The sequence below is a fragment of the Callospermophilus lateralis genome, chromosome 3 (genome assembly GCF_048772815.1).
Source record: "Callospermophilus lateralis isolate mCalLat2 chromosome 3, mCalLat2.hap1, whole genome shotgun sequence".
In the NCBI taxonomy this organism is placed as follows: domain Eukaryota; kingdom Metazoa; phylum Chordata; class Mammalia; order Rodentia; family Sciuridae; genus Callospermophilus; species Callospermophilus lateralis.
The window spans coordinates 198,012,880-198,026,698 of record NC_135307.1 but is presented as its reverse complement, the minus strand read 5'-3'; the positions used below and the strand labels follow the sequence as shown (position 1 = coordinate 198,026,698).

Sequence of the window (13,819 nt, the reverse complement as noted above, 5' to 3'; positions counted from 1 at the left end):
GAAAGGCACGGCACTCACTGTGCCTGCTCTGGGAGCCATGGTCACAGGTGCGGGCTCAGCAGGGCCTGCGCGAGCGCATGTACAGGAGTGTGCACATGCGTGTGAGTGTGTGACCCATGTGCCCACATGCGGGCACATGTGTGGTGGCAGCACCCACGTTACCAGTACGTGGTGCGTTTCTGAGTCAGCCGTTCTCAGGGCCCTGGGGCGGGCCACTCGGCTGCCCTTGGCCCTCATCTGGGGGGCACCAGTGGTGCTGGGGGGACTCGTGTGCAGAGTGGCCTGGCAAGGCGGGCAGCAGACGGAGCTGCTGGAAGATTTCACTGGACATGGGACAGTGCCTAGTGCAGGCTCCAAGCCGTCTTCCCGGGCCCATTCGTCGGCTGGTTCTTTGGTCATACATGTCTGCTCTGGGACGGGAGGGACCCAGGACTACAGGCATGCAGGTAGCGCTCTGCCACGAGCCGCAGCCCAGCCCCAGTCTGTTAGGTCTTAACACTGCCATTAGGGACACTTGCCCCGTGCGGCCTCCCTCCCTCCCTGTCAGTACTGGGGACTGAACCTAGGTGCTCCATCACTGAGCCACTCCCCAGCCCTTTTAATAATTCATTTTGAGACGGGTCTGGATGAGCTGCCAAAGCTGGCCTCGTGCTTGCCGTCCTCCTGCCCCAGCCTAGTCCCTGGGATGCCAGAGTAGCCACTGTGTGGGCTCCGACTGCGTCTTACCAGGTGCCCAGGGCTTTTGGCCCACGCCCTCGCTGGCACTCTTCACGTTCTGGGTTTTGGGGTCCACACCTCAGGGGTGTGACGCTGTACCTGGCTGTGATGGGGCATTTGATGTCTTTGGATAAGTGTCTGGTCAGACCTAGTGCTCTCTGTGTTTGTCTTTTGAATCGCGAGAGTCCTTTATGCAGTCTGGGTAGGATTTCTTATCAGAACATGGCTTGAAAATATCTTCTCCCCGTTTGATGGGTTGTCTTCTCACTTTCTTGAGAGCAGACATGGAACATAGGAGGTTTTGATTTTGATGAAATCTAGTGTGTGTTTTTGCTGCTTGTGCCTCTGAAGGGCAGGGCAGGGGCCATGGCACGAGGTGTGGACCTCAGAACCCATCACCAAGCCCAAGCTCACGTGGATCTCTCCTGAGCGTTGTGGCTGCAGCTCTGATACCCAGGCTGGATGCTGGTGCTGTATCTCCTCTTCTTTGAGGTGGAGTCCTGGAGCTCCGGGCACCTGCCTGGGTCTGAGTCCTCGTCCAGGGAGGGGCTCTGAGCAGGGCTGCAGCCTCAGGCCTGGGCTGTGACTGTGAGGAGCTGCCAGGGCACAGCAGGTCGGGGTGGCAGGATGGGGCGGGATGGAGCACTAGGCCACTACAGAGCCCTGGCAGGTGTCCTGGTCATCGGGACTGGGTCCACATCTCACAGGCCACGGTCAGCAGCAGGTTGTTGCCCTCCCCTAGACCGGCCGCGTTGCCCACTGGGAGAGTCTTGAAGATTGCCGTGTCCTCTGACTTGTCTCCCCCACCCGCAGGTGCAGACCTGACTGTCACTGAGGCCAGCGGCTCCGACAGCCGAGGGGAGAGGGCCGAGCTGTACACCCACATGGACGAGGGCCTCCTGGGAGAGGCCAGCTGCCTGGGCCCACCCCTGACTCCTGAGAAGGACGAGGTGCTGCACCAGGCCAGTGCGGTGGCCGGTCTGCGCGCGGCACTCATGAGTCAGAGCAGCCTGCTGTCTCTGAAGGCCGACATGCTGGGGGACGACGGCTCCCTGCTGTTCGAGTACCTGCCTAAGGGTGCCCACTCGCTGTCTCGTAAGTCCAGCCCCTGGCCTGTTGCTGTGCTTGCTTCCGCGTCCATCATCCCATCACGAGGGTCAGACCCAGAGAGCATGGAGGACAAGGGTGGGGCTGCCCATCACCCAGTGGCTGAGGGCCGTGGCTGCTCCCGTCCCTCTAGGCATCTTGGGAGGCTGCACAAAGCCCGAACTGGCCTTGGGGTCCCCTGGGGCCTGTGTGTGGTCAGGCAGCAGGAGAGCCAGGGAGGTGTTTGCTGTTCATGCTGCAGGCCTGGAAGGCTCGGGTTTCTGTGGAGCACCAGGCGCCCTCTCCTGGGCCCTGTGCCCAGTGGGGGAGGTATGCAGCCGAGCTGTGGCTGCCCAGGACAGCAGGCCACCCGCGTGCTCGTTCTTGTTAGATGATGATGCCGTGGCAGTGAGTGTGGGGAGAAGCTGGGTGCTGTGTCCACTCTCAGCGCTGTGGTGGGAGGTGAGACCACGCGGGGCAGGAGGTACGGCCGCACCTTGCAGAGGTCCCTGGTGCCTGTCCCTGGTGGGCGGGAGGTGTTACCTGACCAGCTAACACAGCCTGCAGCACCAGCCCCAAGACTGGCAGCGCACGCGACCCCAGGCAGTGCAGTGCCAGGAGGCTCTGCCAGAGGTGGAGTGAACAAGGGCCTGTCCCCTATGGGGCAGGGGCACACCCCGGGCGGCAGGTGCTGCGCGGGGCAGGCCGGCGTGTGGAGCCGCGTCCTTACCTCGTGCCGAGTCCCCTGAATGAAATAAAGGAGGGTGCCGGTCGTTTGTGGGGCTTTGGAACATGTATCTTTGTTTTATTTTTACTGTTTTTAAAGACAGCTTTTCTACAATTTTGTTTTCATGAGGACTAAAATATCCTGAGAGTTTGTGTTGGTGTAAGGGCTGTGTATCGCTATGGCTAATAAATGCTGCCTGGAAGGAACGCCCGTGTCCTCTTTATTCCCGTGCACCTGTCGAGGGCTGGAGGGTGGGGCGGGGCAGTGTGTGGGCACTGGGCGCTGGTCTTGGACACGCTGCTGAGACCTCGTTCCCACGTCTGAGAAATGGAGATGCAGCCATTTACATAGGTGCTGGGAATCTGCCACAGAACGACGTCCACGAGCACCCAGCAGGCAGACGGAGTGCGCAGTGGACCGAGTGTGGACTGGTCAGTGAGGAGAACATGCAGTGAGTGGGCTGTGTGCAAAGCATAGACCGCCAGCGGTCCTGTCTGGGTGGTCCTGGAGCGTTCTAGAGAAGCTGAGTTAATGTCCTTGTTTCATAGGACTGACCAGACGGGCAGCAGGCGGGGGTGTCGGCCTGGTATGAGGACTTGTGCATTTGAGCAGCCTGACTTAATGGCCTACCTGTTTACAGTCATTGTTCACTGAAAAGGAGCCATTAGCTTCTCCAAGTGGCCGCTGTGTACAGATAACCCACTCAGGTCCTTGGCCAGCGCGTTGCCTCCGTGGGCCTGGAGAAGGCGCAGGAACCTGGTAGCCTGGATCCCACGTGAACACCAGCCAGCCGGGTATAGGAGGGTGTGGCGTCGTCCCATCCCATGGTGGCACGAGAGCACAGGCATCCTCTGGAGCACCGTGAGCTTCGGCCAGTGACACCCACAGAGCTGCATGTGACATAGTCCTGCCTCCCTGGCAGAGGCCGCCAGGCTCCTGGGGGCTCATGGCTGTGGCACTAGAACTGGGCTGTGGCTCACCCTGGGCTGTGGGCAGGAGCATCGGAGGGCAGAGGCAGCAACCTCCGTCCTGGCTTAGAGAACGCTTCCTTCAGCTGTTTAAACAAGGCGTCCAGGGCCCGAGCTCGAGTCTGGATGGTGCTGGGCCCTTGCCCTGGTGGGGCGTCCCGTCCTGTGGAGGAGCCACAGCATCTGCCTGGAAGCCCCTGTCAGACCAGCCTTCGAGGCCCGAGGTCCCGTGCTGCTACTTTTTGTGATGAAACCCTCTGTTGAAATTGGTTTGCTCCTGGGAGGCTGACCCCGAGCTCAGATGAGTCACCAACGAGACCTCTGCTGCTGGGTTTGCCCAGCTGAGGAAAATACCCACACTCACCCTGCGTGAAGACCCTGGCACTGTCCCTGGCCAGCCGTGCACTCTGGGGCCCTGCATGGTGCTTCTGGAACTCCGGTCTCTGGTGAACCTGCATCCCGAGCCAAGCGGCTGACGCTGCCCCTCCATCCCAGGTGAGCCTCCGGGCAGTGCCACGTGGCCAGGAGCAGGCCAGGGGGGGCGCCATTGAGGCCCAAGCCTGGTGCCTCAGGAGCTGGGACATGGCCTTCCTCCTCCCTCGGCCCCTTTCAGCCTGTCCTTGGAGGTGAACCAAGCGTTAGCTATCACTATGACCGCTCCACTCCCCGGGGACACAGGAAGCAGAATTGTTTGATTTAAAGTGTTTCCTGAGTCACTTGGGCGCCTGGGTGGGAGGACCTGTCAGGGGTCCCACGATCAGGACCAGCCGGGCAACCCTGCGAGACCTGTCTCTGTGACCCTGTTCTGAGGATTTCTTCCCCCAAAAAACATTTGATTCACATGCAGGAGGTTGAGAGCTCGGATTCCCATAGCCGGGAGCGAGGCCATCTCCGGGGGCCTTCCGCATGGGGTCATCGTTTCCGACCATCTGCCTTGGCCCCAGAAGTCTGGTGGGAGTGCGTGCTCCTTCTGTCCCCAGCCACAGGGGAAGGCCTGCCACCTCCACCTCCTGCCTCCCTCGAGAGCCAGGGAGCCTGGAGCTACCGCCTGGATCTACAGGTCCACCGCTGCTCTTCGTCGTCCTCCGCAGGTCATCCCGCCGGGTGGCTTTGGGTGCTGGTGCTCTGGTAACAGCTCTTCTTCCACGCGTCTGTCTGTTGGGAATTAATGACAGCCTTCCTTTCCAGGTGGCCGGTGACAGGTTGTCTTTGTAGCTGCTGGACGGGGACCAGGTGAGTGAGAGAGGGTATCAGCTGCAGAAGTGTTGCCCACCTTTCTCACACCACTGGTCAGTAGCTTGTGGGCCTCTGGCTCTAGGTTGGCATCTCTGTTGACTTGGACATGGATCTGAGCAGTGCTGTCTAGACCTGGCTCCCGGGTCCTCTCTAGGGTCCTGAGGAGCCTTCTCTCCCTACCCGGCATTCCTCCCACAGGCTGGCTAGCCTTGCCCCACCTGGGTGGCCACACTGGGGTGCCAGCACTGTGCTCTTGGGCACTGGGAATGCCTGTGGAGTCTGCTAAGGGTCCCTGTGGGACAGACGCTCAGCTGTGCACCATGGCTCCCGGGCATGAGGGGCCTCCAGTGCCCTGAGCCCTGTGTGGGGATGGGTGCCTGGTGTGCGGGTCCCTGTGGCCACTCATGTGCAGCTCTGAGTGTGGGGCAGTTAGGGACATGGCTGTGAAGCCCAGTCAGGGAGGGGCAGCCTGGCAGGAGCGGGCACACCTCCAGCCTCCAGGCAACCTGACCATGTGGGTTGTGAAGTTGGGGGACAGAGGAGGGGCACAGGGGCACATGGAGGTGGAGTCCGAGAGGTCTGCCTGACTCCCCAGAGGGACCTGAGGGCCCGGCCCAGCCGGGTGTTGTGCAGGCCTCTGCCCATGCACCCCTCAGTGCTGATGGGCATCACCAGATGCTCCCCTTTTCAGAAAGCGCCATCTGCCTTCACACCTGCGGTCGACATCACCTCCTTATTCAGAGCTGGGCTCCCCTTTGTGGAACAGCAGGTGGCTCAGGAGGGTCCTGGAGTAGCCAGAGTGCTGTCAGGCAGGGTGGGCAGGTGTCCCTGGGAAAGGCGCTTCCCCTCAGCCTGATGGACAGCCTTCCCTGTGACCAGTGCAGGCCGCCTTCAGGCCGCCGCAGCTCCCTGCTGATGTGTCTCTGTGCCATGATGGCGGCTCTGAGGACAGAGAGCTGTTGGGGGGTGTCTTGAGGCTGGGCCCGCCAGGGCAGGTCCCTCTCAGGTTCTGGTGGCCATCTGCACTGAGCGTGTCCTTACTTTGTGGGCCACCATGAGTCTGTTCACTGTCACACCGAGATTTTGTGTCCCACCTGGGCACCTAGGCTGGGGGCCATGGGTGACCTCACCTGAGGTGGGGTGTCTGGTTGGGGTGGTGGGGAATAGTGTCGGAGGTTGGCAGCTGACCATAGGGAGGTACCTCTTGGGACCCACATGCAGGCCCAGAGGTTTTGGTTGGTGTTTGAAAACAACTTAAAATTTAGATGGTTTCCAGAGAGCCTGAAGAAACAGGCTTTGTGATGAATGGTAAAAATGTTAAGGGATGTAGGAAGCTTTGTGTGTGTGTGTGCGCGCGCGCGTGCACGCGCGTGCTCACTCTGGGGGCCCCGGGGTGTTTTACACTGAGCTGTATCCTCAGCCCTCTTAAAAACTTTACTTTGAGACAGGGTCTCCCTAAGTTGCTGAGGCTGGCCTCGAATTTACAATCCTCCTGCCTCAGCCTTTCAAGTAGCTGGGATCACAGGGGTGTGCCCCACACTGGGCAATAGCATTCCTTCTTGAAAACAGAACTTCAGTAATAAAAGGTTGGTTTTCTCTTTAGGTCTGTTAACTGCCAAGTATCTGCTCCATATCTGCAAATTCATTTTCCTGGCATTGCTGTCTCCTTCGCATACAGGAAGAGTGTCCCCCACCCAAGAGCCTATGGGTACACAGGAGGGTGTGTAGGTTATAAAGATCAAGACTCCACTCACCTGGGGTGTGGACGTATTAATTTAGATTTTGGGTTTTTTTTGGTTTTTTTTTTTTATATTTTGTTTTATATATTTTTAGTTGTTGATGGACCTTTATTTTATTCATTTATTTTATATGCCATGCTGAAAATCAAACCCAGTGCCTCACACATGCTAGGTGATCACTCTGCCCCTGAGCCCCAACCCCAGCCCATAGACTGCACTTTACATTGTCAGGTTGGCGATTTGTCAGCTGCTATAAAAAAATATTTGTTTTAAAGAAAGTGTCTTTGAAGAGAAGTGGGGCTCACAGATTCGGCCAGCCTGGCTTCCTGGGCTGACCTCCGTGGCGGATGATGGGAAAGTGCCCACCCAGAACACATCACTGGAAGCCTGACCCACACAAAACCAGACACACAGGCACTGGAGTCCTGGGGTGCAAGCCCATGTGGGGGCTGGGCCCGGGGAGGGTAGGAGAGCGCCCATCCTGGGTCTCTGTAGGTGCTGGAGCTGACCCACAGGCTGAGCCCTCAGGACACAGGTGGAGGTGGTGCCTCTGGCTGCCCACCACTGTGGGGACTCAAGGGGCAGAACCCGCGTGCAAGAGATCCCCACATGCGCACACAGACCTTTGGCCTCTGAGCACACTCTCAGAGCCACATTCCAGGAAGTCCAGCCGGAATGTTCTAGAAGGCAGGAATGTTCAGGCAGCATTTCCCCAGAAGCCCAGAGCAGGAGGAAGCCAGGGTCACGTGGGCTGGGTGGAGGGACAAGGGGACATGAGGTGAGACCCCCTCTCTGGGAGTAAAACTCAGACTGCATGGAACCATTGAGCCCTCACGGGACCTCAGCCATTGCCAGGGTCCATAGCAAACGTCTGCCTTCACTGTGTTTAGAGAAGGCACTTCTTCCCTGTGCCTCAAGTGCCCATCATCCAACTGAAGGGTCCAGTGTGTGCCAGGTCACCCACTGACCAAGCCCCACTGGGAGCCAAGAAGGTTGTTGGTTGTCAGACAAGGCTGATGGGTCTGCAGCTGACCTGCTCAAGAAATCAGCCAGAAATAGCAAACAAAAGATGGAAAATTCCAAGAGAATTGGGATCTGTAAAAAAGAATCAAGTGGAATTTTGGATTTGGAAATCCAGTGTCTGAGCTGGGCAGAGCACAGTGGGGCACGCCTGTAATCCCAACGACTTGGGAGGCTGAGGCAGGAAGATCTTCACTTCAAAGCCAGCCTCAGCAGCAGTGAGGTACTAAGCAACTCAGTGAGACCCTGTCTCTAAATAAAATCCAAAAAAAGAAAAAAAAAGTAGGGTTGGGGATGTGACTCAGTGGTCAAGTGCTCCTTTGTTCAATCCCTGGTACCTACCCCCCCACAAAAAATAAATGGAAAGAGAAAATACAGTGTCTGGAATTTAAGTTCACAGATAGTCTGAGAGCAGCCAATGCAGAAGGTGGGTCAGTGGCTGGAGACAGATGTGTGGAAAACACTCCCGGCAGGAGCTCAGAGGACGAAAGAATGGGCATGAAGCTGCGAGGCACGGCGCGGAGCTCGCAAGGTGGAGAGAGCCACTAGGATGCTCCAGTACCGAGGAAGACAGCGTGGGCTCAGGAGCTGTGAGCACCAAGACCAACCAGCCAGCCACAGAAGCAGCCACAGGTACACGCTGACTCGAGGACAAGGACGCAGCCAGAGGAGACTTTTCCCTCCAAGAGCCGTAGTGCTGGGGCTGCAGCCCTGAGGACAGGCCGCCCACCGGGAATGGCGACGGCAGGAAGTCTGCTCACCATTGGGGGCATGTGTGGGGCCTTGTCAGGCACCCAGGGGGAGCCAGAGAGCTCACCTCCTAGGACAGGTCTCGGGGGAAGCACCCAGTGGGCAGCCCAGGGTGACAACAGCCCAGGGTGACGAGGTTGGGTTGCTGACTGGTTGTTCAGTCCTCGCACAGTCCAGCTGGTTGTGGCCGAAACACAGGTGCAACTGGGGGCTGTGACAAGAAATGGAGCCACTCCTGACCATGGGAAAGGGGCGGGAGAGGAGGTTCAGTGATGCCCAGCACCTCCAAATACCCAGGAAAGAACTGGGTGCCTTCCTGGGCAGGAGCTCTGACCAAAGTGTGTTGTGCATGAGTGGACACATCACGGCAAGTCCCTCCCGGGGGCATACTGCGCTGCTCCCATCAAAGTGGAAAAACAATCCTTGGGGGCTGCAGTTGTGGCTCAGAGGAAAAGTGCTCGCCTGGCATGCATGAGGCACTGAGTTCAATTCCCAGCACCACATAAAAATTGAATAAAGGTGTTGTGTCCATCTACAACTAAAAAATAAATATTAAAAAAAAAGAAAAGTAAAACAATCCTTGGCCTTTTGGGGGGGAGGTGCACAAGGGGCCTTGAGTGTGGCTGAGGTGGTTCTGAACTCCTGGACTCACGTGATCCTCCTACCCCAACCTCCCGAGTGGCTGGGATAGAAGAAAGTTGTGCACTACCGTACCCATCTTTCTTTTTGGTTTTAGCCTTTAAAAAAATATTTACCGCTTATGGATGACAGATTATATAGATAAGAACACAGGAAAATATAAAGCAAAAAGATAAGCCATGCAGACACCAACCTGGAGAAAGCAATGCAGCAATATTAATGCCAAAGTACACTTTAAGGTGTCACAGCCTGGTCTGGTGGCCATGCCCGAAATCCCAGTGACTTGGCAGGCTGAGGCAGGAGAATTGTAAGTTCAAAGCCAGCCTTAGCACTTAGGGAGGCCCTGAGCAACTTACCCAGAATACCTCTCTAAATAAAATATATAAACACACAAATGACTGGGAGGGTGGCTCAGTAGTAGAGTATCCTTGGCTTCATTTCCAGTACAAAAAAAAAGGTAGCTATTAAACAATGAATTTGACATTCCTATATGTGTCCAAAAATAAGTTCAGTCTTTAAGTACATGGAACAAAAGTCGGCAAGAAGCTAGAGGGAACTGTGCACAAGTGCATGGTCATATTTGGGGGTTTCTGACACCTTGTCCGGCTAGCCAGACTGCCCTTGGATTCAGCTTGCTGACACTTTGTGGAGAATCTTGTATCTGAATGACCAAGGAGCGGCTTTAACACGGGTGCAGGAAAGGGTTACCAAGGACAAGGCAGACCAGCCATGTCCCAGGACTGAGACTGCGGGTGGCTGGAGCTGGGGTCAGCCAGAGGAAGATGCTAGAACTTCCCAAAGGTTCTGCTTGAGGCCACAACTGGACTGAGATCCTGTGTCGCTGGACGCCATGGAGGTGGTGACATTTTGAGTTGAATGATAGTGGAAGTAAGAGCACCTCAAAACTTCAGAGCACCCTGAGACAGTGCTCAGAGCTCTGTTGCCCTGATGAGAAAAGGAGAAGGCTCTGGATTCATATGTCAGGAATCAAGGAAGAGCTGAATACAGTGGAGTGCACCTGTGATCCCACTGGCCTGGGAGACTGGGGCAGGAGGATCATGAGTTCAAAGCCAGCCTCAGCAACTTATCGAGGCCCTAAGCAACTCAGTGAGACCTTGTCTCTAAATAAAATACAAAATAGGGCTGGGGATGGAGCTCCGTGGCCAAGTGCCCCTGAGTTCAATCCCCTGTACATCCACCTCAAAAGAAAAGAAAAGGAATCTGAGAAGAGTGTGGGGTCAGCACTCCACCCCCTCCACCCTGGTACCAGACACCGAGGAGACAAGTCGCTTGATTCAGGGTCTCGGGGGCTTCAGCCCAGGGTCACTGGGCTCCATTGTTTCTGGGCCTGAGTGAGGCAGGTCAAGGTGGCAGCACGAGGAGCAGAGCTGTCACCTCATGGTGGCCAGGAGGCAGGGAGAAGGGAAGGAAGGGGCTGGAGACAAGACGTAGTGCCCAAAGGCTCATCCCCAAGGACGGGGTCTCCACCACTCCCCAAAGTGCGTTCAGCTCTGAGCCCACCTGAGGACTCATCCACGATGGGTGCCATCGGAGCCTCACAGTCCAGGTGCCCCAAGATCCCCTGCTGTGAACACTGCCGCACTGGGGACCAAGCCTTCAGCACTGCAGGCCAGGCCACGGCAGACACCACGTGCAATCCAAGGGAAGCCGGAGACAGAGGAGGAGCAGACACCAGTGAGACGGAGCAGGCCCTCGGCAAGGAGGAGCAGGGCCAGAGGCCCAACTGACCAGCTGGGCGCCCTGCACCTGCCCTTGGTCCCAGGGACGAGACTGAGGCGGAAGCATTGCAGGTTTGAGGCCCTGCCTCAGTAAGGTCCAGGTGGGGTTGGCTCAGTGGTGGAGACCTTGCCTACGTCCTGCAAGGCCCTGGGCTCAGTCCCCAGCACCAACAGAACAGCAGCCGTGCCTTGGGGCAGGTAGGTGCTCAGAACCTTCAAGGAGCTTTTGCAAATCAGCCTATGGGACTCACCACGTTTGCAGAATAAAGGAGAAAAAGGAAAGGGAACCCTGTGATCTTAAACCCAGTGGCATTCATAGTAAGAATTCCCAGCCTAGTGGAGTAGAAAGAAGTGATCCCCAGTGTCTCGGGAAGTCAGAGTCGCCCTCAGGGCCCTCCCAACAACTGACCCGAACCACCTGGCTACAGGGCTTGGTCTTGGTGGCGTGAAGCTCTGTGCTGCAGCAGAGACCCCACAGCTGAACTCAGATTTTGTTTTGGGAGGATCTCAGTGGTGGCGGTGTCATGTGATACTGGGCAGTGGCATCTCTGAGTCACCGTGTTCAGTAAGGTCAGACCATCAACTCCCTGCAGCGAGGGGTGGTGGCTGGCTCTAGGGGTCAGGAGGTGGGACCCATCTTTCAGCTCACGGTGGGCTTCTGGGGAGGGGGCCCCGTGGTCACCTGAGGAGCTCCCACACTGTGTCTGTGACCTCCACCCAGGTGAACACTCCTGCGGGTTGGCCAAGGTCCTGGGCAGGGAGGTGTGTGCAGAGTGGGCTCCTGAGGACAGGCCCTCTGGGGTCTCCTGGCAGGCCCAGTGGCCTTGGGAGCTGGTGGTGCCCACCCCCTGCCCCAGTGCAGACCTGCTGGGGGTGGGGGCAGGCAGGAGTTGGTTTTGATTTTGATTTGGTTCTTTTGCAGTACTGGAGACGGAGGTGCTTTACCACTGAGCCACATGAGACACTGTTTTAGTTGACTTTTTCACTGCCATGACCAGAAGAGCTGAGGAGAACAATTAGAGGAAGACACACTTATTTTGGCTCATGGTTTCAGAGGTTCCATGCACAGGAGGCCAGCTCCATCCCTCTGGGCCCGAGATGAGGCAGAATAGTGCTAAGGAGGGCATGGAAGAGGAAAGCAGCTCAGGATGTGGCAAACAGGCAGAGAGCTCTGCTCCCCGGGGACAACCCAGAGACCCCCAGGCAGGCCCCAGTGACCACCTCCCCAGCCACACCCGCCTGCCCTGAATCTCCACCCAGTTAACCCTCACCTGAGTGCCTGTCTAGGTCCAGGCCTCTTAGTCTTCTCCTTCTTGCTTTGTCTCACTGAGCTGCTTGGGGACATCCAGCATCTGAACCAGGACAGTTGCCCAGGGGTCCTCAGATCCCTGTGCACTGACGTGAGCCCATGTCAGCAGCACAAATGGGCGAATGCAGGCGGCACAGAGTGTTGGGATGGGGGGCCTCTGAGGCCACTGCGCAGTGTACTGCTGAGTGTGTGTGCGTGTGGGTGCACAGATAGGTGAGGCCTCACTGAGCTGGGTCCTGGGGTGCATGCACTTGCCCATGGCTAAGACCTTGAAACAACTTGGATACATTGTAATTCCGCCTCATTCTAATATGAAACTGTGGAGGCCTTGTAAGTCTTTGAAGTCAACTATGGTCCTTATTTGGACCTGATTCTGAAATATTGTAGAAGTGCACTCTTTGGAAAATGATGACTAGATGAAGAATTAACTATCTGGAATGGAACCCCTGGTGTTCGGTTTGGTTTAATGGTCTTGCATGTTTTCGTTTATGCCAAGTACTCTTTTTTTTGGGGGGTGGGGGTTGAACCCAGGGGTGCTCCAGCACTGAGCTGCACCCCAGCTCTGTTTATTTTTATTTAAGACAGGATCTCACGAGTTTCTGAGGCTGGCCTGGAACTTGGATCCTCCAGTGTCAGCCTCCTGAGCAGCTGGGAGCAAGATGTGGCTGCCATGGCAGCTTATGGCAGTGACTCTTTTACTATGTGGCTTTCTAATGTTTATGACAATGAAGCCGCACGTCTTGGTGCATTTGTGCTGCCACAACAGAAATCACAGGCTGGATTGTTTATAAAGAAAAGAATTTGGGGCTAGGGATATAGCTCAGTTGGTAGAGGGCCTGCCTCTACCATTCTGGAGACGGAAGTCCACGGGGGAGGGGCTGAGTCTGAAGAGGGCTGCATTCTTTTTATTTATTTGTTTATTTTTTGAGACAGCCTCACCTGTGGCCCAGGCTGGTGTAGAACTTGTGGACTTGAGGGGTCCTGCGTGCTGGGACTGCAGGTGCAGCTGTGGCCAGGCCTACTTACCTGGTCAGCCCACGGTGGGAGGCCAGCGGGAAAGCCCTGCGTTTGCGACCAGCCTGCTCTCACGGCAGCAGACACTCCCAAGATAGCTTGTGTTTGTCCTTTGGCTTTGCAGTGCAGGGATGGAACACAGGGCCAGCACCTGCTAGCCAGGTGTGCCACGTGAGGGAGAGGCCCAGACCTCTCACGGCCCTGTGCCCGGCACCGTGTGGTTGCTGGAACTATGATTCCAACACTGCACTTTGGGCCACATTCCAGCCTTAGCACTATATGATTTGGGAATTTTCTAAGATAGGTAAGCTGTAAGTCACAAAGAAATTACAGGGGATATTGGTTGTTTCCAACTAGGAATTAATTTATCAGACACAGTGGCACTCTTCTGTGACCCTAGCTGCTCCAAGAAGCTGAGGCCGAAGGATGGCAAGTTCCAGGCCCCTGGGCAACTCACCAAGACCTTGCCTCAGACAAAGAATAAGAAGGGCTGGAGGGCTGGGGGTGTGGCTCAAGCGGTAGCGCGCTCGCCTGGCATGCGTGCGGCCCGGGTTCGATCCTCAGCACCACATACAAACAGGGATGTTGTGCCACTGAAAACTAAAAAATAAATATTAAAATTCTCTCTCTCTCAAAAAAAAAAAAAAGTAAAAAAAAAATACTACATGTTAAAAAAAAAAAAAAAGAAGAAGAAGAAGGGCTGGAGATGTGGCTCAGTGGTGGAGTGTTTCTGAGGCTCTGGGTTCAAATCCAGTACTGAGAAGGAAAAAAAAAGGACATAGTTGTAATCATCACTGGCTGGGGTGTGGCTTGGTGATGCAGCAGCTCCTAGCTGGCAAGACACTGGCAGTGACATGCTGCTGACTGCACACATG

At 56.3% G+C, this 13,819-nt stretch overlaps 1 protein-coding gene across 7 annotated transcripts in view; it reads left to right on the top strand.

Annotated features, from left to right (window-relative positions):
* Zbtb46 (zinc finger and BTB domain containing 46) overlaps positions 1-13,819 on the top strand; it is a 54,534-nt gene that overhangs the window by 30,352 nt on the left and 10,363 nt on the right. For 5 of the 7 annotated variants that reach the window (XR_013090850.1, XM_076852128.2, XM_076852129.2 and 2 more), the window contains exon 3: positions 1,531-1,812. Coding sequence is in view for 4 of the 7 variants with exons in the window: in XM_076852128.2 (XP_076708243.1) it covers positions 1,531-1,812 (282 nt within the window). In the remaining 3 variants the exon portion in view is untranslated. The other 2 variants (XR_013090852.2, XR_013090851.2) reach the window with 2 other exon arrangements.